Source organism: Bactrocera dorsalis, chromosome 2, assembly GCF_023373825.1.
Source record: "Bactrocera dorsalis isolate Fly_Bdor chromosome 2, ASM2337382v1, whole genome shotgun sequence".
Lineage (NCBI taxonomy): Eukaryota > Metazoa > Arthropoda > Insecta > Diptera > Tephritidae > Bactrocera > Bactrocera dorsalis.
In genome coordinates, this window is record NC_064304.1 from 77,028,630 (window position 1) to 77,056,581 (window position 27,952).

The 27,952-nt window shown below is 39.7% G+C and overlaps 2 protein-coding genes across 2 annotated transcripts in view; both read left to right on the forward strand.

The window, feature by feature from the left end:
* The first annotated feature begins 19,034 nt into the window (after positions 1–19,034).
* Positions 19,035–27,919, forward strand: LOC125776635 (uncharacterized). The gene is made up of 2 exons (XM_049450075.1): positions 19,035–20,746; positions 26,248–27,919. The coding sequence occupies exon 1, from the start codon at positions 19,328–19,330 to the stop codon at positions 20,672–20,674; it is 1,347 nt and encodes a 448-aa protein (XP_049306032.1). The 5' UTR covers positions 19,035–19,327; the 3' UTR covers positions 20,675–20,746; positions 26,248–27,919.
* LOC125776632 (uncharacterized) overlaps positions 24,514–27,952 on the forward strand; it is a 220,059-nt gene continuing 216,620 nt past the window's right edge. The window contains exon 1 of the mRNA XM_049450072.1: positions 24,514–24,969. Within this exon, the coding sequence (XP_049306029.1) occupies positions 24,796–24,969 (174 nt within the window). The 5' untranslated portion in view covers positions 24,514–24,795. The remainder of the gene's footprint in view (positions 24,970–27,952) is intronic.

Genomic DNA, 27,952 nt, shown 5'->3' on the forward strand with positions numbered 1-27,952 from the left:
TTGACATTCTAGACTCGTTATCCGGCACAAAATGTTTTTGTCTAATGTTATGTAATTGTTTATTGGCTAGCCAGTGCAAACGAATAAGGCAAATAAAACAATTTATTTGATCTGTGTACCTCTTAAATCGGGTTGGTTAAAATTTTGACAGCTAGGGTAACTTCCTAGAACAAAGTCTTTGAATGTAATAAAAAACAAGAAGTGAGTACTGTAGTAAGTGCTGCACAAGTTATTTAGAAAGTGTAACTCGGAAGGAATTTCTGGCACCGATGAAGTACATCAAACATATTTTTTTATGACTAGCGATTTCTAGCTTCTGCGATTTAGGAAACCAGAAGGGTAGATGGTAAGGTAGACTTAGGGACTCCAAAGTACTAGTCATGGAAATACTGATCCGTTGTCTCTTCTTCACTGTAATATGAAATGCTGTTGTTCAAATATCATTGAACATGCATACTTATCAGCAAAGCCGAAATACAATTAAAAATAAATATCTATTTTCAAACATACATACATACTAGGGGTATGCGAATCCAGTTCGATTCGAGTCGAATCGAATCCTTAGATTCGATTCGATATTCGAGTCAAATATCGAATATTTCGAATAGTTCGAATAATTCGAGTTATTCGAACGATTCGAATTATTCGAACTATTCGAATTATTCGAACTATTCGAATTATTCGAACTATTCGAATTATTCGAAATATTCGAATTATTCGAACTATTCGAAGTATTCGAACGATTCGAACTATACGGGTCGATTAATTTTTTGAAAATTTTAAACGAAAATGACAAATGTACGTCGGATGCATGACAGAGATTCAGATACTACTGGCGCTAATTAAAAAATCATGCAAATAGTCAAATATTAAAATTATTCGAACTATTCGAATAGTAATGTACATAGTTCGAACTATTCGAATAGTTCGAGTAATTCGAATAGTTCGAGTAATTCGAATAGTTCGAGTAATTCGAATAGTTCGAGTAATTCGAATAATTCGAATAATTCGAATAATGCGAATATTCGGGTCGAATCTCGAATCGAATAATTCGGTTCGATTCGCGTCGAATAATTCGAAATTTCGAATATTCGCATGCCCCTAATACATACATACATATGTATGTACATAAACTACCACATGCATTTAAATGCAATGTGCATCTAATAATACAATAATAAAAATGCATGGGACACAAATTATAAATTTACAGAAGAGATAGCATTAAACACACACACACATGCAATAAATTGTACACTTGAAATCAACCCCATGTCAAGCAGCAATAAACAATATGCTGCAATACATAAAAACATACATACATACACATATATTTAGTTACTAGCTGACCCCGCAGCTATTTTCGTGCGTAAAATTACATATGTATATGTTTTAAAATGAAAAGAAAGTTAAATTTATCATTCCTTTTTTTCAATATAACGCAGCTTGATAAAAAACATTTTTGGTTTCTGTTCCGTTGCGTAAATGTACAGAGAAGATAGTTTTCCAACTCGTACTCAACACCGCCACGTATTTTTGGCCGTGTAAAAAACATAGCGGCTCCAAATTTATACCATACATTTCCTGATGATTGTCGTCTCATATCAAATTTTTACTGGAAACGGAATCCGTTTGAACTGAAATGGCAAATAGATAGAACTCAAAGCAATTCGTAGAATCAAGCATTCTGTCCCCTTGTATTGGATAGGTGCATCACAAACAGTCGGGTTCCATTACACAGTTTCGGCGCGTGTAGATTGCGAAACATAATAACGACAGATCTAACTTTGGGACGCAAATGATGCGGTGGCTTACCAAACCTCTACAAAGTATTTAGAAATTCTACTGTATCGATCGATTTGTATAAGCGCAAGTCTCCCGAAACTTGACTTTGAATCTTCCAGTTTAAGTCATCAACATGTGTATTTTTGGCACCTATCATTGCACGTGCACTCAAGGAATCGTAGTTAAGATAATTTGGCCAATGTTCGGATAAAAATTCGTGATGAGGTCATGTTTTCTGAATCGATAAACGGCAGATGGAATTGATATCAAACTACCGGAAGTATCAACCGGAATTGATCCATTTCCAATTCTTAGCGAATACGATGTAAAATGTTTTCGGCAACGTAATTTTTGTTCGTATCCCATAATTGATGCAGTTTTGAAGGCTGATATGTTGAATCGATCATCGCGAAAAGTGTGGGAACTTTAGTGGCATGGGAAGTAGCTATCGCGTCGCCCATCGTTTGATTCCAGCGATTATCATGTTCAGCAGTTGTAAATGCTGGCATGCTTCTCAAAAAGTTTCACACACCGTACCATTCACAGTACGCAATGACTCAAATGAAGTTGAACCGCGTACATTTATCAATAGCAACCGAAGGTAGAAACAATCATCGTTTTTCGGGTGGATTGTGTAAATTCGTCCTAATGCATTAGTTTATAACACACCGGATGTCCACCTACTGGTTGGCCTTGCTTTCTGCGAAACTATTTCCTAAAAGATGCATTCCATGTATAATATCAAGGTATTTCCGAATGGCCTCGCAAATGGATGACTGACGAAAGTTGAGCAAAAACTCGTAAATGTTAATTTTGTTGCTGGCGGTGTTTCCACTGGCTGTACTATATGCCCTGGGTTGAAATACACTCTTTGGCCATTCTCCATATTAAACCTCTCTTTTGCCACTCAACAGAGTACATCTAGCATCTAACAGCACCATACATATATACATACATATGTACGTTGCTTCAAGATAAAGCCCATCGAAGCTGTTGCTTGAAAAGTCTTACTGTGACATCGTGACGATCGCTTGCTGATTGACCGCGATCCATAATACCGCACGTATGCCATCGGGAGTATGGGAGTACTCGGTATGTATGTTGATGCCAAAAAGAACACCGACCGATATTACAAATTTCAATCTGTAATTGATCGCTTTGTGTGCCACACACATAACATTTTCACTGAATAATTTTCAAAAATTTTTGTAAGCAAACGACAAATTTGAACGATTTAAATACATAATTGAAAAACAAAATAAAAAAAATAGAAAAAAAATTGTATTGAAAAAATTAACTTTTTGGAATTTTCCAATTTTCCGACTTTTTCTCACGAAAAGCATACAGGTTTTTTTATTTCTAAACCTGTCTTACGCAGACATACTTCGGGCGGTTAAGCAGAAAGAAAATCTGCAAGTGCTTGGCGAAAATGTCTCACGAATTAAAAAGACAGCTAAAGGTGAGATACTGTTGGAGCTAAAGAAAGCGCAGACAGGAAGTACCAAGGAATATAGAGAGGAGATAGGGAAGATACTAGGAGATCAGGCACGAATAAGATCTCTAACACAAGAAATCACAGTGGAAGTGCGAGACTTGGACGATATAACGACGAAAGAGGATATAGCACAGGCAATTCGTTCAGAATTTGAAGAGCCGCGTCTATTTAGCGTAGAGTGCATTAAAAGCATTAGACCAGTATATGCAGGCACGCAAAAAGCAATCATAAGCCTTGAGGCACAGGAAGCAAGCACCTACTGGCAGCACAAAAGATAAAAATCGGCTGGACAATCTGCAAAATCAGGGAAAAAGCGCAACTGTTTAGAGTATGGACATGTGGCGAAAGCATGCAGCAACCCAGAAGACAGAAGCAAGTGCTGTATTAAATGCGGAGAGGAGGGTCATTTCGCCAAAGATTGTGTTAACAATCCTTCCTGCAAGGCATGTAAACACAGTGGAAACACAAACATAGACCATCGGATAGGAAGCCGGAAATGCCCCATATATACTGCAGCGCTCAAAAAACCTAAAAGACGAAAATATTACCAATAAACCTGAACTGTGAACAGTATAAAAATAAAGACTCTGACAAGTGGATATCCGACACCACAAAAAAGGTTGCAATATGGGCATGCGGAGATAAGATGATGCAAGACAAACCATTAATTGACAAGGCATACTATACAAGAGCCAAAATATGGGGGATTTACTTCTACAGCTGCTATATACCACCAAGTATACCACATGCTGAATATGAAAAAATACTTGACGACTTGGTAAAGGATGCGATGACAACTACACCTAATATAATTGCAGGTGACTTTAATGCCTGGGCGCTAGAATGGGGCAGCAAAAATACAAATCTAAGGGGTAGCGCATTACTTAAGGCATTTGGTGTTCTAGACGTAGTACTGCTTAATACAGGAAGACAAAACACCTTCGAGAAGAATGGGCGTGGCTCTATTATAGATATATCTTTTGCCAGCAGGGTGCTATATCGGTATATAGACTGGCGGATATGTGACATATATACCCAAAGTGACCATTTAGCTATAATGTTAAGTATCAGCAAGAGTATACAACAGGAAAAAGTTGCAGTCCAAGGGGTGGAGAATTGAAACCCTAGATGAAGAGCTTTATAAGTTAATGCTGGAGGAAAAAGTAAACGGAAGTGATGACATAGACCAACAGGCTAAATTGTTGGTACAACACATTAGCAAAGCCTGTGATGCCGCTATGAATAAAAAGAGGACAGCCGCACAGAGAAAGCCTGCTTATTGGTGGAATCGAGAAATCGAATCTCTGAGAAGTGAAAGTCACGAAGCGAGGCGCCGTTTTCAACGAAACATACGCAGCTTAGATTGTGACAGCCTGCGAGAAGCATTCAAAAAGAAACGCAACGACCTAAAAAAGGCAATGAAAAAGAGTAAAATGACATGTTTCAAAGAATTATGCGAAAAAGTGGACGGAAACCCGTGGGGAGCAGCGTATAGGATTGTAATGTCAAGGATTAAAGGTGCCAAATGTCAAGCGCCTACATGTCTTTCATTACTCAAAAATGTAGTAAAAACCCTATTCCCACAACAAAATCAGGAAGAAGGAAATTATCATCGCGGAAAAGCCGCAGATGCGCCAGCAATCATCGGGCAGGAAGTTGTTCAAGCTGCTGAGCGCTTTGAAAATAGCAAAGCACCAGGACTAGATGGTATTCCGAATAGAGCTCTTAAAATTGCGATCAGCTTTCATCCACAGCCATTCTCGGATTTAAATACACGATGCCTTCGTGAAGGAGTGTTCCCAAAAATTTGGAAAGTACAACGACTGGTACTCCTACAGAAGCCAAACAAACCGGCAGGAGAACCAAGTTCCTATCGACCGCTCTGTATGATCGATACGATGGGCAAAATCTTGGAGCGGATAATCTGTACCCGTCTAGAAAATCATTTAGAAGGAGATGGTGGTCTCTCTGATAACCAATATGGTTTTCGTAGAAAGCGGTCAACTCTTGATGCAATCAAGAAAGTTGCAGGTATAGCAAAAAAAGCTATTGAAGGAGACAGGTGGATGTACGGGAACAAAGAATATTGTACGGTCGTCACATTTGATGTGAGAAACGCGTTTAACTCGGCCCATTGGCCCCATATAATGCGTGCATTAGTGCTCAAAAAAACACCGAGCTATTTGTTGTACGTCATACAAAGTTATTTGGCCGATAGGATCCTGCTGTATGACACTGACGAAGGACCAAAAAAGTATAGGGTAACGGGTGGTGTGCCACAAGGATCTGTGCTAGGCCCACTCCTTTGGAATACACTCTATGATGGAATATTGCGCCTCCCTCTACCGAGAGAAGTGCAAATAATTGGATACGCAGATGATATTGCTGTGACAATAGTAGCTCCATCAAATACAAAGTATTTGTAGTGATACTGTACTGAAGATAAAGCAGTGGCTAACGAAGGCAAAACTCGAACTTGCCGGCCACAAAATGGAAGCAGTGCTTATAACTAGCAGGAAAAAACTGGAAACCATTTCGCTTGACATAGACGGGCACAACATTACAACACAATCCGCTGTGAAATATCTTGGTGTAATGATTAATGCGAGGCTCAACTACAAAATGCATATTGAAAAAGCATGTGAAAAAGCGGCGCGTGTAAACATGGTCTTATCAAGAATAATGGCAAACATAGGAGGGCCGAAACAGAGCAGGAGAGCTCTTCTGGCCAAGGTCAGCCAGTCAATCGTAATGGATGCGGCGCCTGTATGGGGACCAGCATTAATACATAACACATATGCTGGAGTGGCGCAATCGGTGTTCCGGTTGAGCGCCATTAGAATAGTCAGTGCATTTCGCACGGTTTCTAATGAAGCTGTCGGGGTCTTAGCAGGAATTATGCCTCCAGACATAATGGCTCTCGAACTTAAGCGAATATATGATAAAAGTAAAACCGCAGGCCGGAAACTAACAGTGGCAGAGCGTAGAAAAGAAAGACAAGCTAGCTTAAGCGAATGGCAAACACGTTGGGATACATCAAGAAAGGGGAGATGGACATACCGCTTAAACGGGAACATACAAGCATGAATGGAACGAAAACCCGGGGAGGTAGATCATTACTTGACGCAGTTCCTAACAGGACATCGATGCTTCAGGGAGTACTTGCATAAGTACGGTCACGAGGAGGGAGTGGCTTGCTCTTTCTGTGGTAGCAATACCGAGAACGCAGAACACATATTTTTCCACTGTCGGAAATATACAAAGGAGCGAATGATGATGGAAAAGGAAGTATCTAATCGAATAACGCCAGACAATATAGTGACATATATGTTCTCGAGGAATGTGTGGAATTTAATGGAGAAGATGACAGCCATGGTACTCCATGACCTGAGAAGAGCAGAACAGCAAAGAAGGAGTGAAACTAGAGCAGCGAATATCGCGCAAATGACGTGAGCCCATAGGCTAAGCTTGCCCTGCGATGAAATGCCTAACGGCGGTCCTACCGGGTCTCAGTAAAGCTAAAGGAGACGGAATTAGGGTTTAGTACGTAGGCGCACCGTTTCGCAATGCCAGAAAAGTAGGTAATACTGACTGTGCGTGGTCCCGAATGAGGTGCACCTATAGCGGGCGGTACGAATCGTGCATATTGCTACAGCTGAGTAGCAGTATCTATGTAAGATTCCCCCTCCGGCACAAAAAAAAAAAACGAAAAAAAACGACACACTATAACGAAGCTTTTTGCTGCCCCTGCTTCTTACAAGTATAATTGCTGAGGTATACTTGCCGTGTCCAGGGTTCGTTACAATAAATTTGTAAATGTTGAGGCTCTTCTGCGAATCGTACTTTATTTCAACTTAACTTATATTAATATGTAACATATATATATTAATATAGCGCCCGGCTACTTCTGCCGACGCTCGTGTGGGCTTCACTAACGCTGCCCTGCTATACACGTTCACACTCGCGTGCTACGACGACTACGCTCGGCTACTTCTGCCGACGCTCGTGTAGGCTTCACTAACGCTGTCACTTTCACTTTCAAAAATCCCGGATCACGGAAGACTGCCTTAGCGACCGCGATGATAAAGGTTGAGTTGGTCAGAGGATCAACTCACTACCGAGCTCACCCTGAACATACGGCGTTCACAAGTCAGGGTACCAAGACTAGCCAGAGGATCAACTCACTGCGTAGTCTGATGCCGGACGTGCGTACGCTGTCACAGTCCCGTGCTGACTGACTGATCATCCGCCATCTAACTCCCCACCAAGCCTGTGCTGCGTGCTAGCACAGTCGCAACATGTTGCGTTGGGATGGCGTGTGTTGCTGGGACTGCGTATGTTGCTGGCGGTGGCGTGGTTTTACCGCTGCGTATGCATGCTTGTTATTGTTGAATTGCTTGCGTGGCGTGTTTTTACCGCTGCGTATGCATTCTTGTTGTCATTTTATCTGCATGTCTGGTTTCTCCATCTTCTTGTGTTCGTAGAAGTGGCGTGGTTTTACCGCTGCGTATGCATGCTTGTGAACAATAGGGTGTGCCTTTATGGGTTGTGTGGACTAAATTCTGTATAGATATTTAGTTCTCACAGCACATGTGTGCACACCATCGTAAAAAATCAAACATTTTCGCGAACATGGATCGGTATGCGCACAAGCCCATACACGAGTAAACCGCAATCGCACACATACCGATCGAACCCACATGTGTGTCGTGTATAGCCACTTTGACAAGAGAGTTGGACATCTCTTTATCTCTGCTTTATATCTGGCGTTGACTTTGGCACCCTCTCGTACCTACCCGTACATATGTCTCCAGTGCGTTACCCGCTCAAGTAACAACAAACCAGCGTGAGCAAGCAAAAAACAAACACCACAGATAAAGAGATGTCCAACTACCCTCACTCTGGAATCGAGAGAGCAATTGCTAAACGTCAAAAGCTCCTGAACTTTGACAGCTTTTCGAGTTCAGGAGGTTTTGACGTTCAGCAATTGGAAAAGAGGGACGACCAGATTAAAATCCCGCCAAATTATTTTTCGAATGGGTACATTTTTCATTTTTTTGTCTCCATTTATAACGGCCATTAGTTCGAAGAATAGCGAATTAGAAACAGCACACTTATTGAAAGATGTGAGTATATTTTAACTTTTATTAAATAAATTTGTATTTATTTACTACTTTTTTATTTTATTTTACAGACAAAATGCCAAAAACAACAAGCAGTTGGAGCAAGTGTGTTGCTGGCTGCAGCGAGGGAGGAAGGGTATTAGATTTTCCTAAAAGTGGAATGGATCTCGAACGGTAAGTAAAAAACGGTAAATCGTTCAAAAGGTGTTAAGCATATTTATGTGACTTTGTCAAAATTTTCGATAACTTGCTGAAGTAAGTGTTTCGAGTTTGCAATTAAAATAGTAATGACATGATTATCACGAGTCTGGCTCGCGGCGCTTCGACGTGTACATTTGATGAAAAGAGAATTGAAATTTTCCCGTTATTTTCAGCTAATAATGTAAACAAAAAACATTGTTGCAGTTGAGTGCATTATCTACTGTGTAATTATCCATATTTTTTGTTGCGCAATAAAATTAAATCGTAGTATTTTATTTTTTGTAAATTTGTAAAACAAGCGTGCGACAGTTCGTAAGCATCAAAATTGGTTTGTTTGGTCAAGTTGTGTGCGAACAGTTGAAAGCGAATTTCCTTGCGCTAATAATACGTCAAGGGGTTAATGAAATAAATTATTTTAAAGTATCGATTTATCATTAAAAAAAAAAATAAAAGTTAATTTTTAGGCACTTTTTGCACTATTATTATTATACACACAATAGGCGTAAATGTTGGCTCAAACGTTTAGGTGTTTGGCGTAGACCCGAGTTAACAACAGCCCGCCAGTCGTTTCTTCTTTTCGCTACGTGGCGCCAATTGGATATTCCACGCGTAGCCAGGTCCTTATCCACCTGATCCTTCCAACGGAGTGGAGGTCTTCCTCTTCCTCTGCTTCCCCCGGCGGGTACAGCATCGAATACTTACAGAACTGGAGTATTTTCATCCATTTGGACAACATGACCTAGCCAGCGTAACCACTGTCTTTTAATTCGCTGAACTATGTCAATGTCGTCATGTATCTCATACAGCTCATCCTTCCATCGAATGCGATATTCGCCATGGGCAACGCGCAAAGGACCATAAATCTTTCGCAGAACTTTTCTCTCGAAAACTCGCAACGTCGACTCATCAGTTGTTGACATCGTCCAAGGCTCTGCTCCATATAGCAGGACGGGAATTATGACTGATTTATAGAGTTTGGATTTTGTTCGTCGAGAGAGGACTTTACTTCTCAATTGTCTACTCAGTCCGAAATAGCACCTGTTGGCAAGAGTTATCCTGCGTTGGATAACCAGGCTGACATGTTGGTGGTGATTACACTGGTTCCCAAATATACGAAACTATCTACAACTTCAAAGTTATGACGGTCAACAGTGACGTGAGTGCCAAGTCGCAAGTGCGACGACTGTTTGTTTAATGACAGGAGATATTTCGTCTTGCCTTCGTCCACTGCCAGACCCATCTGCTTTGCTTCCTTGCGCAGTCTGGAGAAAGCAGAACTACGAGGGTTGCTATATATATTTCTGGGCTAATAATGAAAATAGGCATATTTATCAACGAAACTGTTTTTTTTTTTTTGCGTTGGATTTGGCTCGTCTTGGAAGACCCACACGGTCGATTGCTGTTTTGTTTCGGGCTCATACGCATAGATCCATGATTCGTCACCTGTGACGATCTTATAAACGTCTTTTGAAGCACCTCGATCGTATTTTTCAGCATTTCTTTACACCAATCCACACGAGCCTTTTTTGAGCGATTGTCAAATTGTGCGGGATCCAACGAGAACAAACTTTTTTTACGGCCAGGTGTTCATGCAATATCGAATGTATGCTGGTGGAAAAATGCATTGGCGTGCCTCTATCTGAGGGTATGTTACATGACGGTCTTGCATTATCAGTTCACGTACGGCATCAATTTTTTCTGGCACAACGGCTGTTTTTGGACGACCTTCACGGAATTCGTCTTTGAGCGAGCGTCGGCCACGATTGAATTCGTTGTACCAGTTTTTCACAGTGCTATAAGATGGTGCTTCATAGCCATACAAAGATTGTAGTTCATCGATGCACTCTTGTCGTGATAATCCACGTCGAAAGTTGTGAAAAATGATCGCACGAAAATGTTCACAAGTTAATTCCATTTTTTGACCGAGATGAATTTTTTAATTCCCTGTAAATAAAACAATTCACTATTAAATGACAAAACGTTCTGAGTGATGTTATGCTAAAAAATGTCAAACTTTCAAATGGAAATGTCAGATTGCACTTGACAACACTTAGTGTTGCCTAGTCCAGAAATATATATAGCAGCCTACGTAACAGCGCGGGTGTTGAGGCCGATGATATCAATATTAATCAATTGTCTGCAACCTCGTTTGTTATCAAACGGCTCGGAGAGGTCCTTCCCGATCCTGACGGAGCTTTTGGTGTTGCTCAACGTTACTTTACACAGCCTTATACGTTTTTTTTTTCAGACGTCGCGGCGAAGCTGTCGAAAGCAGCTTTGAAATCGACGAAGAGGTAATGAGTGCCGATTCTCCTTTTACGGATCTTTTCCAAAATTTGACGCATGGTGAATATCTGGGTGGTTGTTGATTTTCCAGGTCTAAAGCCACACTGATAAGGTCCAATCAGTTTGTTTTAATCTTTCACACAATACGCTCGATAGAACCTTGGCGCTGATTGTGGGGTCCCCCGTTTTGTGGCTTGGGCAGGGCACACTTAAATTCCATTGGTTGGGCATGCTTTCGTCCGACCATATTTTGCAAAGAAGCTAATGCATGCTCCTTATCAGTTCTTCGCTACCGTGTTTGAATAGCTCGACCGGTAATCCATCGGCTCCCGCTGCTTTGTTGTTCTTCAGACGCGAACTTGCTATTCGAACTTCTTCATGGTCGGGCAATGGAACGTCTGCTCCATCGTCGTCGATTGGGGAATCGTGTTCACCTTCTCCTGGCGTTGTGCGTTCACTGCCATTCAGCAGGCTGGAGAAATGTTCCCTCCATAATTTCAGTATGCTCTGGGCATTGGTGACTAGATCACCTTTGGAGGTTCCACAAGGGTATGCTATGGTCTTGAAACCTTCTGTAAGCCGCCGGATTTTTTCGTAGAATTTACCCCTGTCGGGCAGCTTATCACGCTCTTCGTACTTACGCATTTCGGCCTCTTTCTTTTTCTGTCTGCAAATGCGTCTCGCTTCCCTCTTCGACTCTCGGTTCTATCCCATCCCGCACGTGTTGTGGTCGATCGTAACGTTGCGAGGTAAGCAGTCTGTTTTCTCTAAGCTGCGACACGGCACTCTTCATCGTACCAGTTGTTCTTTTGCACTTTCCGAAAACCAATGGTTTCGGTTGCAGCTGTACGTAAGGAGTTTGAAATGCCGTTCCACAGTTCCCTTATACCGAGTTGTTGACGAGTGCTCTCAGAGAGCAGGAGTGCAAGCCGAGTAGAAAATCGTTCGGCTGTCTGTTGTGATTGCAGCTTCTCGACGTCGAACCTTCCTTGTGTTTGTTGGCGTGCGTTTCTTGCTGTACAGAGGCGGGTGCGAATCTTGGCTGCAACAAGATAGTGGTCCGAGTCGATGTTAGGACTCTTATCCGAGGCTCTTGTTGATTTTTCATTGGGGTGTTTTTTTCACGTGGCGGGTCCCAAACCCAGCGCACAACCCTATACAGGGGATGTTTCGCCTTCTCACTTTAGCTCGCCTTCAAACAGATGTTTTTAGGCTACCCAGAGGATACTTGGTCAAAGACCGGAAGTCGTGAGCTGCTTGAATCGTTTCTGGCCACTCCCAAGTGAATGGCGATCAGAGAACTTTCCGCACTTGCGTGAACTTCTACACATGACTCCATCCTCCTCAGTTAGGTGCTTGTAGTTTTTTAAAAAATCACGGTCGGCGATAGTTTTTTTAAAACTTTAGCTTTCTGTGTTGTTAATAAAAAATGCGAAAAATTGTTTGCAATTAACTGAAATAATATTTAATATCGAATTCAAAGGTTTATTCAAACGTTAAATCAAAGGTTAATTAAAAAACGTAGTTTCAACTGCACCCTCTGAACGTTATCGACGGTATGATCGTTTTTCCCGTTGCCTACTTTTCTAAACTAATTGCTCCCGGTTTCCCAATTAGACCAATCAGAATGCGCCACGTCAGTTCAAGTGTAAGCAAGTAGGACTTAGAACAATTGCTCCCGCTTTGCTTATTAGACCAATCACAACGCGCTACCCCAGTTCATACGTAAGCAAGTACGACTTACGAGGATTACGTGAGTGATGCTGCCAGATCGTTCGTAACACTCCCCTCCGGTATATCTTGCTGATCAGGGTGTACCGTATTAATCACATCTAGAACGGCTATTTTGCCTGATACTGACATCGTTGTACAGATATTTTGCACTTCTACGGCGAAATCGACTATAGATTCCAAATGGCTCTCCGATGGTGGCGGTAGTTCACAAATTTGGCGTTGCAGAACACTTGATTTGAAGAGTGGCCATAACTTGATTGACGCCTAAGGAGTGCAGTAGCAGATTTAGCGCTGGCATAAAACAACGGGCACTCGCTGGGTTTACCATCATATTTGGATAATTCTTTAGCAAGGCTGTTACGAGAAGCAATTTGATCCCGAGTCAATCGGCGACAGGTTGAAGAACCAAAAGACAAGCTGTTAACGCGGCCAGCTGTCAACCAGGTTGAGATCCTAGGCCTTGAATATTGCCTTTCGTCAAAGTCGTCATCAAAACCGATTGAATCTATGCGATTCAAAAAGCTGTGCTGTTCTCTTAACAAAGTCTCCCTCTGTCGTAAGATTTCCCTTTGCTCTTGTAGCAACTCGGCGCGACGACGAAGGCCGAGTGAACCAAAAGAATTTGAGGAGTGAACAGGACTTATGAGGTCATTTTCTTGTAGATGTGCTTGTTGGGGTGATACCGTATACACCCGACTCCCATTTGGAGGAGCTGCATTTGATACACCTGCGTTCGAACTCTCAGCGTGTGTCACAGGAATGTGCTGATTAACAGTCCGATCAGTACCACTATTATCCTCCAGGTTGCTCACAATTGGAAAGCTTGTTGAAGTAGTGAGATTGGTGGCTGCAGCACAATTAGGACCAATGAAGCGAACTAAGGTATTCGCGCGAGTTATGGTTTTGCGAAAAATAAAAAAATAAGCTTCGGCCTTTTTTTTCCACGCAACCGTTTTTATTCGAGTGAATCTTAAGACTAAACTAAATGACAATGCTAGTTAGTTTACTTAGTCCTAATCATAGGGCTAGCTGTACTAGCATTATTTGTTAGTGTGCTTAATTCTAATATTAAGACTAACTGTACGGACATTCTTTGTACATATGTATGCTTATAGTTGAGTTGGCGTTCACATAACAGGAATACGCTCACTCTCAACTCAACTTAGCTGAATTTGGAACGTATATATTATTATGCTAGTACGATATTAAGCACTTACTATATTTATAATTACTACGTGTTTAGAGTATGGGAATGTAACTCCTCCACCCTTTGATTTGAGATTCTCCTGGATCTCATTACAAAAATATATAATTTTATTAAATTTTAATTAATTCATTAATTTTTTTTATAAATGTATAATTTATAAACATTTTTAATTTGGAGTGGTTTTAAATATGATTTTAATAGCTTAGCGTATCTATGTACAGTGCTTAAACAAAAGAAACGTTGTTTTATATTAATATTAATACAAATTATGATAGGTAATTATTGTTTTATATTTTTACAATTTTATTTCCAACAATGGTAAGTACATATTTATTAAAATTGAGACGATCGATGGGAATATAGGTTATATACAAAAGTTATATATACATTCCACTAAAGTAGATAGGTTTTTGTTTTAAAATGGGTTAATTGTCGTTAGAGTTTCTGTTGTCATTTGCAAACTTAAAAGGGCGTTTAATGTTTGATGTATGTACATTTGCTAGATTTCTTTTTATAAATTTTGGTTCTTCTTTGTGTCTAACGCTTTTGTAATTTCGAATGAAACCTTCTCTTCTTGTTTCTAGGTAATTTTCTTTTCTTGTATTATGTTTAGAAATGATCTTAAATTTTGCTTCTTCTAACCGATTTTTAATTATGCTATGATTAATTTTGTTGTTTTGAACATCTAAAGGTGTAGCTTTTATTGTAGTATGAAATGAATTGTTATAAAGTTTTACAGCTTTACACATTTGAATAGTAATTGGAACTTTTTCTTCTAAATTTAGGGTTCTGATACGTTCGGTAAGAGTATTATTTATTCTTTCTACATCTGAATTTCCCGTATGGCTATGTGGTTTAGTGGCATGAAATTCTATATTTTCTCTATTTAAAAATTCTCGGATTGGTTTTGAATTAAATTCATTATCGAAAACAAACTTTTTTATATGGCCTTTAATTGACAAAAATTCATTAATTTTATCTATGATTGTTTGACTATTTCTATCGGGTAAATGGAAAGAAATGACATGTTTTGAAAATTTATCGATAAATATTATAAATGGCTGTTTACTGTTAACATGAGTATCTATATGAACAATTTCATTAACTGTATTTGGTGTTTCGGTAATTTGAAATTTAGCTTTGATCGGATTTCTATCATATTTTCCACCATTACATATGTCGCAATTATTTATTATTTCATGGATTTTAATTTTTAGATCTGGATGATATATTTTATGCTTCATTCCCTCGTAAGTTGGAATAATGCCTGAATGTCCTACTTCGATTTTATGGAAAAAAGATATTTGTCTCTTTAGTTCGTATTCATCCTCGATGTCTTTGGCAAAGTTTGTACAATTTACAAAAGAAATATTTTGATTGTTTGCGAAAGTATTTAAAAGTATTTGTTCTATTTCATTATGTTCTTTTTCATTAAGTTCGAAATATATAGCAATCTTACCTTTTTTAAAATGTTTATTTATAATATTAATAACGTTGTGAGAGTTAATATCTCTTATATCGATAAAAATGCGTTTGTTTTTGAAAATATTTTCTACTTCGTTTTCTTTTGTTTCTACTAAAATTAATTGCTGTTTAAAACGATTTACGACTGTATTGAGAATATTAAAGTGATTATAAAGACTTTCTTCATGAGAATGGCTTGTTTGGACTTCTACTGAAAGCATTGTTTGGTCTTGTTGTTCACCATCGTTTAAATCTTTTATTTGCAACATTTTGTTAAGGGTCATTCCCAAATTTTCGGAATTCACCATGTTTATTTCATCGCTGTTAATTCGACTTGGAAAATCTGCTATTTTATTTTCTTTACCGGTTATATAATCGATTTTTGCATCGTACTCTCCTAATTGTACTAGCCAACGTTGCAGTCTTGGATTTATATCCTTACCAGAATTTTTTTTCTGTAGCCATTTAAGTGGTTGATGATCTGTTTTTAGATCGAATTCTCTTCCATATAAATAGGGTCTGTAGTATTTCACTGACCACACTATTGCTAATAGTTCCTTTTCGATGGTTGAGTAGTTTTTCTCGTGAGTATTTAATGTGCGTGAAGCATAAGAAATTGGGTGATCGTCTTGTGTGAGAACTGCGCCAATAGCAAAGTTGCTAGCGTCTGTAGTTAATTTAAATCTTTTTGTAAAAATTGGATACCTTAAAATGGGGGGATTTGTAATAATATTTTTTAAATTTTCGAAAGCGGTTATATAACTTGGGTTATTAACGTTAATCTTTGCATCTTTTTTCAGATATGCGACCATAGGATAAGCTATTTTAGAATAGTCCTTTATAAATTTTCTATAGAAACCGGTAATGCCTAAAAAATATTTTATTTGCTTTTGAGAAATTGGTAACTTTAGTTTTTGGATAACTTCAACTTTATTTGGATTTGGTTTTATTCCTTCAGGAGTGAGTACATGACCTAGAAAGTCTGTTTCTTTCTTTAAAAAACTGCATATTTCTAAACGTATTTTCAATTTGGCTTGTTTTAGTTTTGTAAAAATTTTCCGCATATTATTTATATGTTCTGACAAAGAAGTACTAAAAATCAAAATATCGTCTAAGTATACAACGCATATCTTGTTTATAAAATCTCGAAGTACTGAGTTCATAAGACGTTGGAATGTCGATGGAGCATTTTTAAGACCGAACGGCATTCTTAAGAATTCGTAATGTCCTAATGGAGTAGAAAACGCTGTTTTCTTCCTATCATTTTCATCTACCAGTATTTGATGAAATCCTTTCGCGAGATCGATATAGGAAAAATATTGTGCTCTTCCCAGTTTATCCATGATACCATCGATATTAGGTATCGGGAATTTATCGCTAATAGTAATTTCATTTAATCTTCTGTAATCGACGACGATACGCCATTTTTTATTTCCGTCTGCATCCGCTTTTTTGGGGACTATCCACAAAGGGCTGTTGTAAGCAGAGTTGCTTTCTCTAATTATATTATGTTCTAACATTTCTTTTATTTGTTTTTGTATTTCTAATTCGTGAACTTGTGGATACCTATAAATTTTCGAATAAATGGGTCTATCGTTTGTTGTAATAATTTGATGTTTGATTTCATGCGTAAAAGAAAGTTTATCTCCTTCTTTGAAAAATAATTCGTTAAATTCTTGTAATAGATCTTTTATCGATTGGCTTTCTTCGATATTTAAATGATTCTAGTTTAAATTTTTCATATCACTGAATTCGAGTGCGCAAATTTCCATTTTTTCATAAGGAATTCGTTGATCAAAATGAATTATGTTTCCTAATATATTAATAAATGTGTTTTCTACATCAATTTTAGCTTTAAAAGGAATAAGAAAATTTTGTCCTATAATAGCTTCGTATTTGTTACTGTTAAAATCTATTACTTTCCATGATAAAGTACCTAAGACGTTAAATTCCTTCGGAAAAGGTGTTACAATTTTATATTTTATTTCATTAATTCCGTTGATAGTACCATAGCATAACGGTTTCGAAAGTTTTTCCTTTTGAAAGTTTTCGAACAAGGCGTTTGGTTTCATAATGCTAGTTGTTGAACATGTATCTATTAGACATTTAATTCTGTGATTCCCTATTGTTACTGTTATTATGGGGAGTTGAGGGTTTGAGGCGGTGTTAAAAAATTTACTTCTTTTTCTTCACCATTGCCAATTTCCATCAAATTTGAATTATTGGACAAACGACTTGAACTTGGATTGTAATCGACGCTCATATGAGAGGTTTTGGTTTGTCTCGGTAAATTTGCTTGTATTTTATTTGAAAAATTGTTGTACCCGTAATCGTAATTATTGCGATTGTTGTAATTATTACGATTAAAATTTGTATTACGTATGTAGTTGTTATTGTTCCCGCTTAGTTGTCTGTTGTCGTTTGTTGGAATGGTTTGTCTATTGTCTGAAATTTTATTATTTTCGTAAGATCTATAACTTTTCTTGATGCCTTCGTAATTTGCTTTGTTTTTATCGACATATTTTCGATGTCTATAATCTATAGCTCTTTTATCCTGAAGCAATTTTAGCTTTGAATATTTTACAATTATATCGTTTAATGTTTCCGTTTCGGTTATATGTGCCCTTATAGGCCCATCGATTTTCTCTAACATTATATCAACAAGGTCCCTATCTACATTTTCAGGTTTGTAAATGCCCGGTTTCAAAGGGTCAAATATGTATATTTCATTTATATCTGCTTTACATTTTTCAAAGATTATAAATAGTTCATTAAGATTACTTACTTTGACCGTCCAACAAAAATTGAATACCTCTGCATATGTCTTCCTTGGACGAGATCCTTGTAGAATTTTGCCTTTAATCGCTTCCCACGATGAGTGGGCACCTCCAGCTCTCTCGATCTTTTTCCAGCGTTGCCCAGTATTTTTTCATTTGCCATAATGTTGATACAATGTTGAATGAGTTCCTGGTCGGTGCCGCAGAGAGAAATGTTGGTTTCGACCGCTTTAATGAATGCTTTTGGATTGTGATGGTCGTCTAGTGGCTTCATTCTCCGGAATTGGTCCATGATGTCTCTTGGTGACATGTGAAATCTGTAGAATTGTGGTTGTTAATTCATTTGTAGCTGTAGTAGATGTTGAGCATGTTGTTGTTGCATTTCTTGTTGTTGGGTTTGTAGCAATTCTTCTTGCCTTGCGATAACCCTCTCCAGCTCGGCGATGGTTTGGTTTAGATTCTCCATTGTTGTAGTAGTAATAAATCGTTTTAGATGTAGTTTAAAGATGTGGTCCGCGAAGTATTTCTTTTTGGACCAGTTGTGAAAAAGTAAAGATGTATTCTCCTTTTATTTAGAAAGTTTTAAACGTTCTAGAAGCTTTTTTTTTGTATTTTGTTTCTATTTCTGTGTGCACATTAACTTAGTTAATTGTATGCCACTGTCCTTATTATTTTCCGCGTAACTGTATGTAGTCTTGCTTTTAGACATTTTTCTTTCCTTTTTTTTCTTTTTTATTAATATTGTTACAAAAAGTAGTATTAAGTTTTATTTGTATTGCTATATGCATCCCTGATTATGAACAATAGCTGTAGGTATATGGAATAGCATTTGTCTTGTTGTAGACATCTGGCGCCACGGCTGTCTGCTTGTCGAAACAATAGACATCTGGCGCCGCACTGTCTGCTTGTCTAGGTAAACAATTGCTGAGTCTGGCGCCGCGACTGTCTGCTTACGTCTGGCGCCGTATAGCCGTATGTATGTAATTTCCAGACGCGATATTCTAGAAGGACACGTCGGCATCAGCGAGAAGTGCGTGGCTATATAAGCCGTGGCAGCGCCAACGTAATCAATCAGTGCTAAGAGTAAACTGCTATAGTGTAGACGAGTTGTGAAATAAAGAGTTGTTGAATTAAATTAAACAGTGTTGATTTTATTTGTCAATCCAGAGATACGAACCTAACAAAGTAAACTAGCAAGAGTAAATTCGTAACAATTGGTGTCAGAAGTGGGATTGTCAAATAATCCAAATTCAAAATGGTTAAATTCGGAGAATTGAGAATTCAGCAATTAAAAAAGAAACTGGAGGGGCGCAATTTGCCGATAAGCGGGCAAAAGGCGGATCTGCAGGCACGATTACGTGAAGCAATGGAAGCGGATGGAATTAATGTGGACGAGTTCGAATTTAATGGGCCAGAAACTTCTACAAAGGTAGAAGAAAAAGTAGAAGAACAACGAACATCATCAAGTGCAGACACGAACATGCTGTTAGTGGCTATTAAGCAAATAATAGCTGAAAATACATCACAAATAGCAGAAAATGCAGTGCAAACAGAAAATCGTCTGGCACAGCAAATAGCTGAAAATATATCACAAATAACAGAAAATGTAGTGCAAACAGAAAATCGTTTGGCACAGCAAATGACGCAAATAGCTGAAAATACATCACAGTTAGAGTCTCGCCTTACACAACAGATTACGGAAAATACTACACAACTACAAAAACAAGTGCAAGAGAAATTTTCAAAATTTGAAGACGAATTAAGCACTTTAAAAAATGGCGAAGAAAATTTAAAATCAGAAGTTCTGCAATTAAGTAATCGTGTGCGAGAACTGCAACTACATGGCCCTGCACCATCAACAAATAATCAAAGATTGAAGGCACCCACATTCGATGGAAGTATTCCATTTCAAATTTTCAAACTTCAGTTTGAAAAGACAGCAACGGCCAATAACTGGAATGCAGCGGACAAAGTGGCGTCCTTGTTTGTATCATTGAAAGGACCGGCAGCAGAAATCCTTCAGACTATTCCAGACTGTGAACGGGACAACTATGAGGCATTGATGAGTGCGATAGAAAGACGATATGGTAGTGAGCACCGGAAACAAATATACCAGATCGAACTGCAAAATAGGGGTCAGAAGATGAACGAGTCATTGCAAGAGTTCGCAACTGAAATAGAACGACTGGCTCATTTGGCAAATGCAGATGCACCTGTGGATTACATTGAGAGGGTAAAAATTCAATGTTTCATAAATGGAATTCGTGATGTGGACACCAAACGCGCCACATATGCAATGCCAAAAAGAACGTTTGCTGAAACGGTTTCGCACGCCCTCACACAGGAAACAGCTTCCCTACTAAGTAAACCAGCACCCAAAGTACAAAGGGTTGAAATGGAACAACCGGCGCTGATGGAGGAAATATTGAAGACTCTGAAGACAATTGCTGCACCGCGAGTAAATACAACAGGCAGATGTTTCAACTGTGGAAAAGCGGGTCACTTTGCCCGAAATTGCAATATAAAAGTAAACCCATCAAAACGGAAACAACCAACAGATAACGAGGACGGAGCATCCACATCTCACAAGTCGTTAAACTAAAACGGAACAGTTCAAAGGGGCGTGAGCTGGTTCCCACAACTATTTGCCCCACCATCTCGATATCACAAATAGGTCGCCATGACAACAATCTTACTATCAACGGTATCGTAAATGGACGACAGTCAACGCTTACTTTGGATACTGGTGCCACACATTCAATTATCCGACCGGATGTGGTAAGAGGAACGGTTGAACCATTAGTCGGTTGCAAGCTTCGAACGGCCACCGGAGAGGAAGCAGCTGTCGCGGGAAAAGTGTTTTGCGAAGTGATGATTGGTACCCTGGAAGTTAATCACACCTTCATCGTAGCAGAAATCACGGATGAAATTATAATGGGAGTAGATTTCATGATTGATCACGGGGTTACTTTGGATTTAAACAAGCAAACGCTGTTTTGCCAGAACATGGAGATGCCTATAAACACCGGATATGTGACCAACGTTGAAAGTAAGAGGGTGATTGTTGATGATAATCAGAGTATTCCACCAAAATCTGAGGCGATTGTATGGGCTAAAGTGAATGGAGGAGGTGGGACTGAAGAGTTGTGGATTGTGGAACCAACAAAAATAGATACACCCATATTGGTAGGAAGAACGCTTGTGAAAACTAGAGAAGACGCCACCATTCCGGTCAGAGTAGTGAATGAATTCAACACGCCTATAAGGCTGAAGAAAGGAGCAGTAATTGGACAGTGCCAGAATATAAGTGCAATAGCACGATGCGAACGGTCAGAACAAAAGCCTACTATTGAGCCACACCAGATAAGTCCTACATTCCTAAATAATTTACTGAACGAACTGCATGGAAATGAAAAATTAAAAGCAGAAAAACTATTAGAAAAATACGCATCCATATTTGCAAACGAAGGAAACACAGGAAGAACCGGCATTGTCAAACATCGCATAAATACTGGAGACGCTAAACCAATCCGACAAGCTCCGCGTAGGGTTCCACTAGCAAAACGTGAGGATGCTAACAAAATTATTGAAGACATGCACAAAAACGGTGTAATCGAACCTTCAATAAGTCCATGGAGCTCACCTATCGTCTTAGTTAAAAAGAAAGATGGTAGCACCCGTTTCTGCGTAGATTATAGGAAGTTGAATGATGTCACAAAGAAAGACAGTTATCCCCTACCGAGAATCGACGATACATTAGACACCTTGTCTGGAGCGAAATGGTTTTCTACATTAGATCTACAAAGTGGATATTGGCAAGTCGAGATTGATGAATGTGACCGTGAAAAGACCGCTTTCAGTATGGGCGACGGGTTATGGGAATTCTCTGTGATGCCATTTGGGTTATGTAATGCGCCTGCAACGTTCGAGCGACTGATGGAACATGTGTTAAAAGGACTCAACTGGAAGACATGTTTGGTGTATCTTGATGACATTATCATCATGGGAAAAAGTTTTGATGATCATCTGAAAAATCTAGAGGAAGTCTTTCAGCGAATAGCATCAGCCGGATTACGCTTGAATCCCAAAAAGTGTTCATTATGGAAGAAGCAGGTCACATATCTCGGACATAAAGTGTCAACTGAAGGAATTCACACCGAGGAAGGAAAAATAAAAGCAGTGAAAGATTGGCCTCGACCCACCAACATTCATGAACTCCGCAGCTTCCTCGGCTTATGCACGTATTATCGCCGTTTCGTACCTGGATTTGCGAACGTGGCTAGAAGTTTACATGATTTAACAAAGAAGAATCGCCCGTTTGTATGGCAGTTGGAACAAGAAAAAGCGTTTGAGCAGCTTAAGGAACTACTTTGTACGGCGCCGATGTTGGCTTATCCAATACCTGGAAAGAAATTCATCCTGGATACAGATGCGAGCGCTTATGGAATTGGAGGTGTCCTGTCTCAGCTCATCGACGGACAAGAAAGAGTAATTGGGTATTACAGCAGAGTGCTCGGGAAACCAGAGAAAAACTACTGTGTGACGCGAAAAGAACTACTAGCTGTGGTGGAATGTGTAAAACATTTCCACAAGTATTTGTATGGACAACGATTCTTGCTGAGGACTGATCATGCAGCATTAAAATGGTTATTACAGTTTAAGAATCCGGAAGGCCAAATTGCACGATGGATCGAAAGATTACAGAATTACGACTTCGAAACGGAACATCGAAAGGGGATTCACCACAAAAATGCGGATGCATTATCACGTCGCCCTTGTCCACTGGAATGTAAACATTGCTCCAAATCAGAAGGAAAAGAAGGTATAATCGACGTGCGATTACTGAATATAGAACCTGAAGATGATTGGACTCCTCACCGCATCAGAATCAATCAGCTGGAGGACCCTGATCTTGCAAAGCTGATAATAGCCAAAGAAAATGGGGTACGACCACCAAAGGAACAAATAAGTAGCGAGAGTCCAACGGCAAAAGCATATTGGGTCCAATGGAACAGCATAAACCTCGTTAATGGATACCTTCATCGTACCTGGGAAAGCGAAGATGGCAAACAGTCTCGTCTGCTGATCATAGTACCGAAGTCCATGATCCCGAAAGTATTGAAAGAATATCACAATGGACCTAGTGGAGGGCACCTTGGAATTACAAAAACTATAGAGAAGATTAAACAACGGTTCTACTGGATCGGTTGTCGAGATTCCATAGCAGAATGGATAAGTAATTGCGTAGAGTGCATGGCAGCTAAAGGTCCTAAAGCCAAAAGTCGCGGTAGGCTACAACAGTACAACGTGGGATCACCATTTGAACGAGTCGCAATGGATGTTGCAGGTCCGTTCCCAACCAGTACGGCCGGAAACAAATATCTACTGGTTGTCATGGATTATTTCAGTAAATGGCCAGAAGTATATGCCTTACCAAACCAAGAAGCGAAGACAGTAGCCGAAGCGTTTGTAGAAAATTGGATAACAAGGTTCGGAGTGCCCGTCGAATTACACTCAGATCAAGGCAGGAATTTCGAATCTTCCATTTTCCAAGAAGTCTGTACATTATTGGGCATCCACAAGACACGGACAACAGCGTTACACCCACAATCAGATGGGATGGTAGAGAGATTCAACCGAACGCTCGAAGAACATCTGCGGAAAATCGTTGATAAAGACCAACGGAATTGGGACAAGTGCATCCAGATGTTCCTGCTGGCGTATCGTTCAGCGAAGCACGAGACAACTGGTTACACGCCGGCAAAGATTATTTTCGGATCTGATCTGCGACTCCCTGCTGATCTTAAGTTTGGAACGAATCCTACAGCTGTAAGAAATGATGGAGATTATTGTTCTGCCTTAAAGGAAGAAATGAATGAATTGCATCTAATGGTAAGACAGCATACGCATCTGATGAGCAATAAGATGAAGGACCGGTTCGATCAAGCGGCAAATTCAAAAGGTTTTGAAGAAGGTGATCTGGTCCTGTTGTACAATCCACTTCGAAAGAAAGGCTTGTCCCCGAAACTGCAGACAGCCTGGGAAGGACCCTATATGGTGATGAAACGACTTAATGACGTGGTATACCGCATACAAAGAAATGGAAAAGCACGATGTAAAATGAAAGTAGTACATTTGGAGAGGCTCGCCCCATTCGGTTCAAGAGGATTTGTGCCTAATCGGGACGATTAGGCTTTAGTGGAGGGCAGTGTTACAAAAAGTAGTATTAAGTTTTATTTGTATTGCTATATGCATCCCTGATTATGAACAATAGCTGTAGGTATATGGAATAGCATTTGTCTTGTTGTAGACATCTGGCGCCACGGCTGTCTGCTTGTCGAAACAATAGACATCTGGCGCCGCACTGTCTGCTTGTCTAGGTAAACAATTGCTGAGTCTGGCGCCGCGACTGTCTGCTTACGTCTGGCGCCGTATAGCCGTATGTATGTAATTTCCAGACGCGATATTCTAGAAGGACACGTCGGCATCAGCGAGAAGTGCGTGGCTATATAAGCCGTGGCAGCGCCAACGTAATCAATCAGTGCTAAGAGTAAACTGCTATAGTGTAGACGAGTTGTGAAATAAAGAGTTGTTGAATTAAATTAAACAGTGTTGATTTTATTTGTCAATCCAGAGATACGAACCTAACAAAGTAAACTAGCAAGCAGTAAATTCGTAACAATTGGTGTCAGAAGTGGGATTGTCAAATAATCCAAATTCAAGATGGTTAAATTCGGAGAATTGAGAATTCAACAATTAAAAAAGGAACTGGAGGAGCGTAATTTGCCGATAAGCGGGCAAAAGGCGGATCTGCAGGCACGATTACGTGAAGCAATGGAAGCGGATGGAATTAATGTGGACGAGTTCGAATTTGTTGGGCCAGAAACTTCTACAAAGGTAGAAGAGAAAGTAGAAGAACAACGAACATCATCAAGTGCAGACACGAACATGCTGTTAGTGGCTATTAAGCAAATAATAGCTGAAAATACATCACAAATAGCAGAAAATGCAGTGCAAACAGAAAATCGTCTGGTACAGCAAATAGCAGAAAATGCAGTGCAAACAGAAAATCGTCTGGCACAGCAAATAGCTGAAAATATATCACGAATAACAGAAAATGTAGTGCAAACAGAAAATCGTCTGGCACAGCAAATGACGCAAATAGCTGAAAATACATCACAGTTAGAGTCTCGCCTTACACAACAGATTACAGAGAATAATACACAAGTGCAAGATAAATTTTCAAAATTTGAAGACGAATTAAGCACTTTAAAAAATGACGAAGAAAATTTAAAAGCAGAAGTTCTTCAATTAAGTAATCGTGTGCGAGAACTGCAACTGCATGGCCCTGCACCATCAACAAATAATCAAAGATTGAAGGCACCCACATTCGATGGAAGTATTCCATTTCAAATTTTCAAACTTCAGTTTGAAAAGACAGCAATGGCCAATAACTGGAATGCAGCGGACAAAGTAGCGTCCTTGTTTGTATCATTGAAAGGACCTGCGGCAGAAATCCTTCAGACTATTCCAGACTGTGAACGGGACAACTATGAGGCATTGATGAGTGCGATAGAAAGACGATATGGTAGTGAGCACCGGAAACAAATATACCAGATCGAACTGCAAAATAGGGGTCAGAAGATGAACGAGTCATTGCAAGAGTTTGCAACTGAAATAGAACGACTGGCTCATTTGGCAAATGCAGATGCACCTGTGGATTACATTGAGAGGGTAAAAATTCAATGTTTCATAAATGGAATTCGTGATGTGGACACCAAACGCGCCACATATGCATTGCCAAAAAGAACGTTTGCTGAAACGGTTTCGCACGCCCTCACACAGGAAACAGCTTCCCTACTAAGTAAACCAGCACACAAAGTACAAAGGGTTGAAATGGAACAACCGGCGCTGATGGAAGAAATATTGAAGACTCTGAAGACAATTGCTGCACCGCGAGTAAATACAACAGGAAGATGTTTCAACTGTGGAAAAGCGGGTCACTTTGCCCGAAATTGCAATGTAAAAGTAAACCCATCAAACCGGAAACAACCAACAGATAACGAGGACGGAGCATCCACATCTCACAAGTCGTTAAACTAAAACGGAACAGTTCAAAGGGGCGTGAGCTGGTTCCCACAACTATTTGCCCCGCCATCTCGATATCACAAATAGGTCGCCATGACAACAATCTTACTATCAACGGCATCGTAAATGGACGACTGTCAACGCTTACTTTGGATACTGGTGCCACACATTCAATCATCCGACCGGATGTGGTGAGAGGAACGGTTGAACCATTAGTTGGTTGCAAGCTTCGAACGGCCACTGGAGAGGAAGCAGCTGTTGCGGGAAAAGTGTTCTGCGAAGTCATAATTGGTACCCTGGAAGTTAATCACACCTTCATCGTAGCAGAAATCGCGGATGAAATTATAATGGGAGTAGATTTCATGATTGATCACGGAGTTACTTTGGATTTAAACAAGCAAATGCTGTTTTGCCAGAACATGGAGATGCCTATAAACACCGGATATGTGACCAACGTTGAAAGTAAGAGGGTGATTGTTGATGATAATCAGAGTATTCCACCAAAATCTGAGGCGATTGTATGGGCTAAAGTGAATGGAGGAGGTGGGACTGAAGAGTTGTGGATTGTGGAACCAACAAAAATAGATACACCCATATTGGTAGGAAGAACGCTTGTGAAAACTAGAGAAGACGCCACCATTCCGGTCAGAGTAGTGAATGAATTCAACACGCCTATAAGTCTGAAGAAAGGAGCAGTAATTGGACAGTGCCAGAATATAAGTGCAATAGCACGATGCGAACGGTCACAACAGAAACCTACTATTGAGCCACAGCAGATAAGTCCTACACTCCTAAATAATTTGCTGAACGAACTGCATGGAAAGGAAAAATTAAAAGCAGAAAAACTATTAGAAAAATACGCATCCATATTTGCAAACGAAGGAAACACAGGAAGAACCGGCATTGTCAAACATCGCATAAATACTGGAGACGCTAAACCAATCCGACAAGCTCCGCGTAGGGTTCCACTAGCAAAACGTGAGGATGCTAACAAAATTATTGAAGACATGCACAAAAACGGTGTAATCGAACCTTCAATAAGTCCATGGAGCTCACCTATCGTCTTAGTTAAAAAGAAAGATGGTAGCACCCGTTTCTGCGTAGATTATAGGAAGTTGAATGATGTCACAAAGAAAGACAGTTATCCTCTACCAAGAATCGACGATACATTAGACACCTTGTCTGGAGCGAAATGGTTTTCTACATTAGATCTACAAAGTGGATATTGGCAAGTCGAGATTGATGAATGTGACCGTGAAAAGACCGCTTTCAGTATGGGCGACGGGTTATGGGAATTCTCTGTGATGCCATTTGGGTTATGTAATGCGCCTGCAACGTTCGAGCGACTGATGGAACATGTGTTAAAAGGACTCAACTGGAAGACATGTTTGGTGTATCTTGATGACATTATCATCATGGGAAAAAGTTTTGATGATCATCTGAAAAATCTAGAGGAAGTCTTTCAGCGAATAGCGTCAGCCGGATTACGCTTGAATCCCAAAAAGTGTTCATTATGGAAGAAGCAGGTCACATATCTCGGACATAAAGTGTCAACTGAGGGAATTCACACCGAGGAAGGAAAAATAAAAGCAGTGAAAGATTGGCCTCGACCCACCAACATTCATGAACTCCGCAGCTTCCTCGGCTTATGCACGTATTACCGCCGTTTTGTACCTGGATTTGCGAACGTGGCTAGAAGTTTACATGATTTAACAAAGAAGAATCGCCCGTTTGTATGGCAGTTGGAACAAGAAAAAGCGTTTGAGCAGCTGAAAGAACTACTTTGTACGGC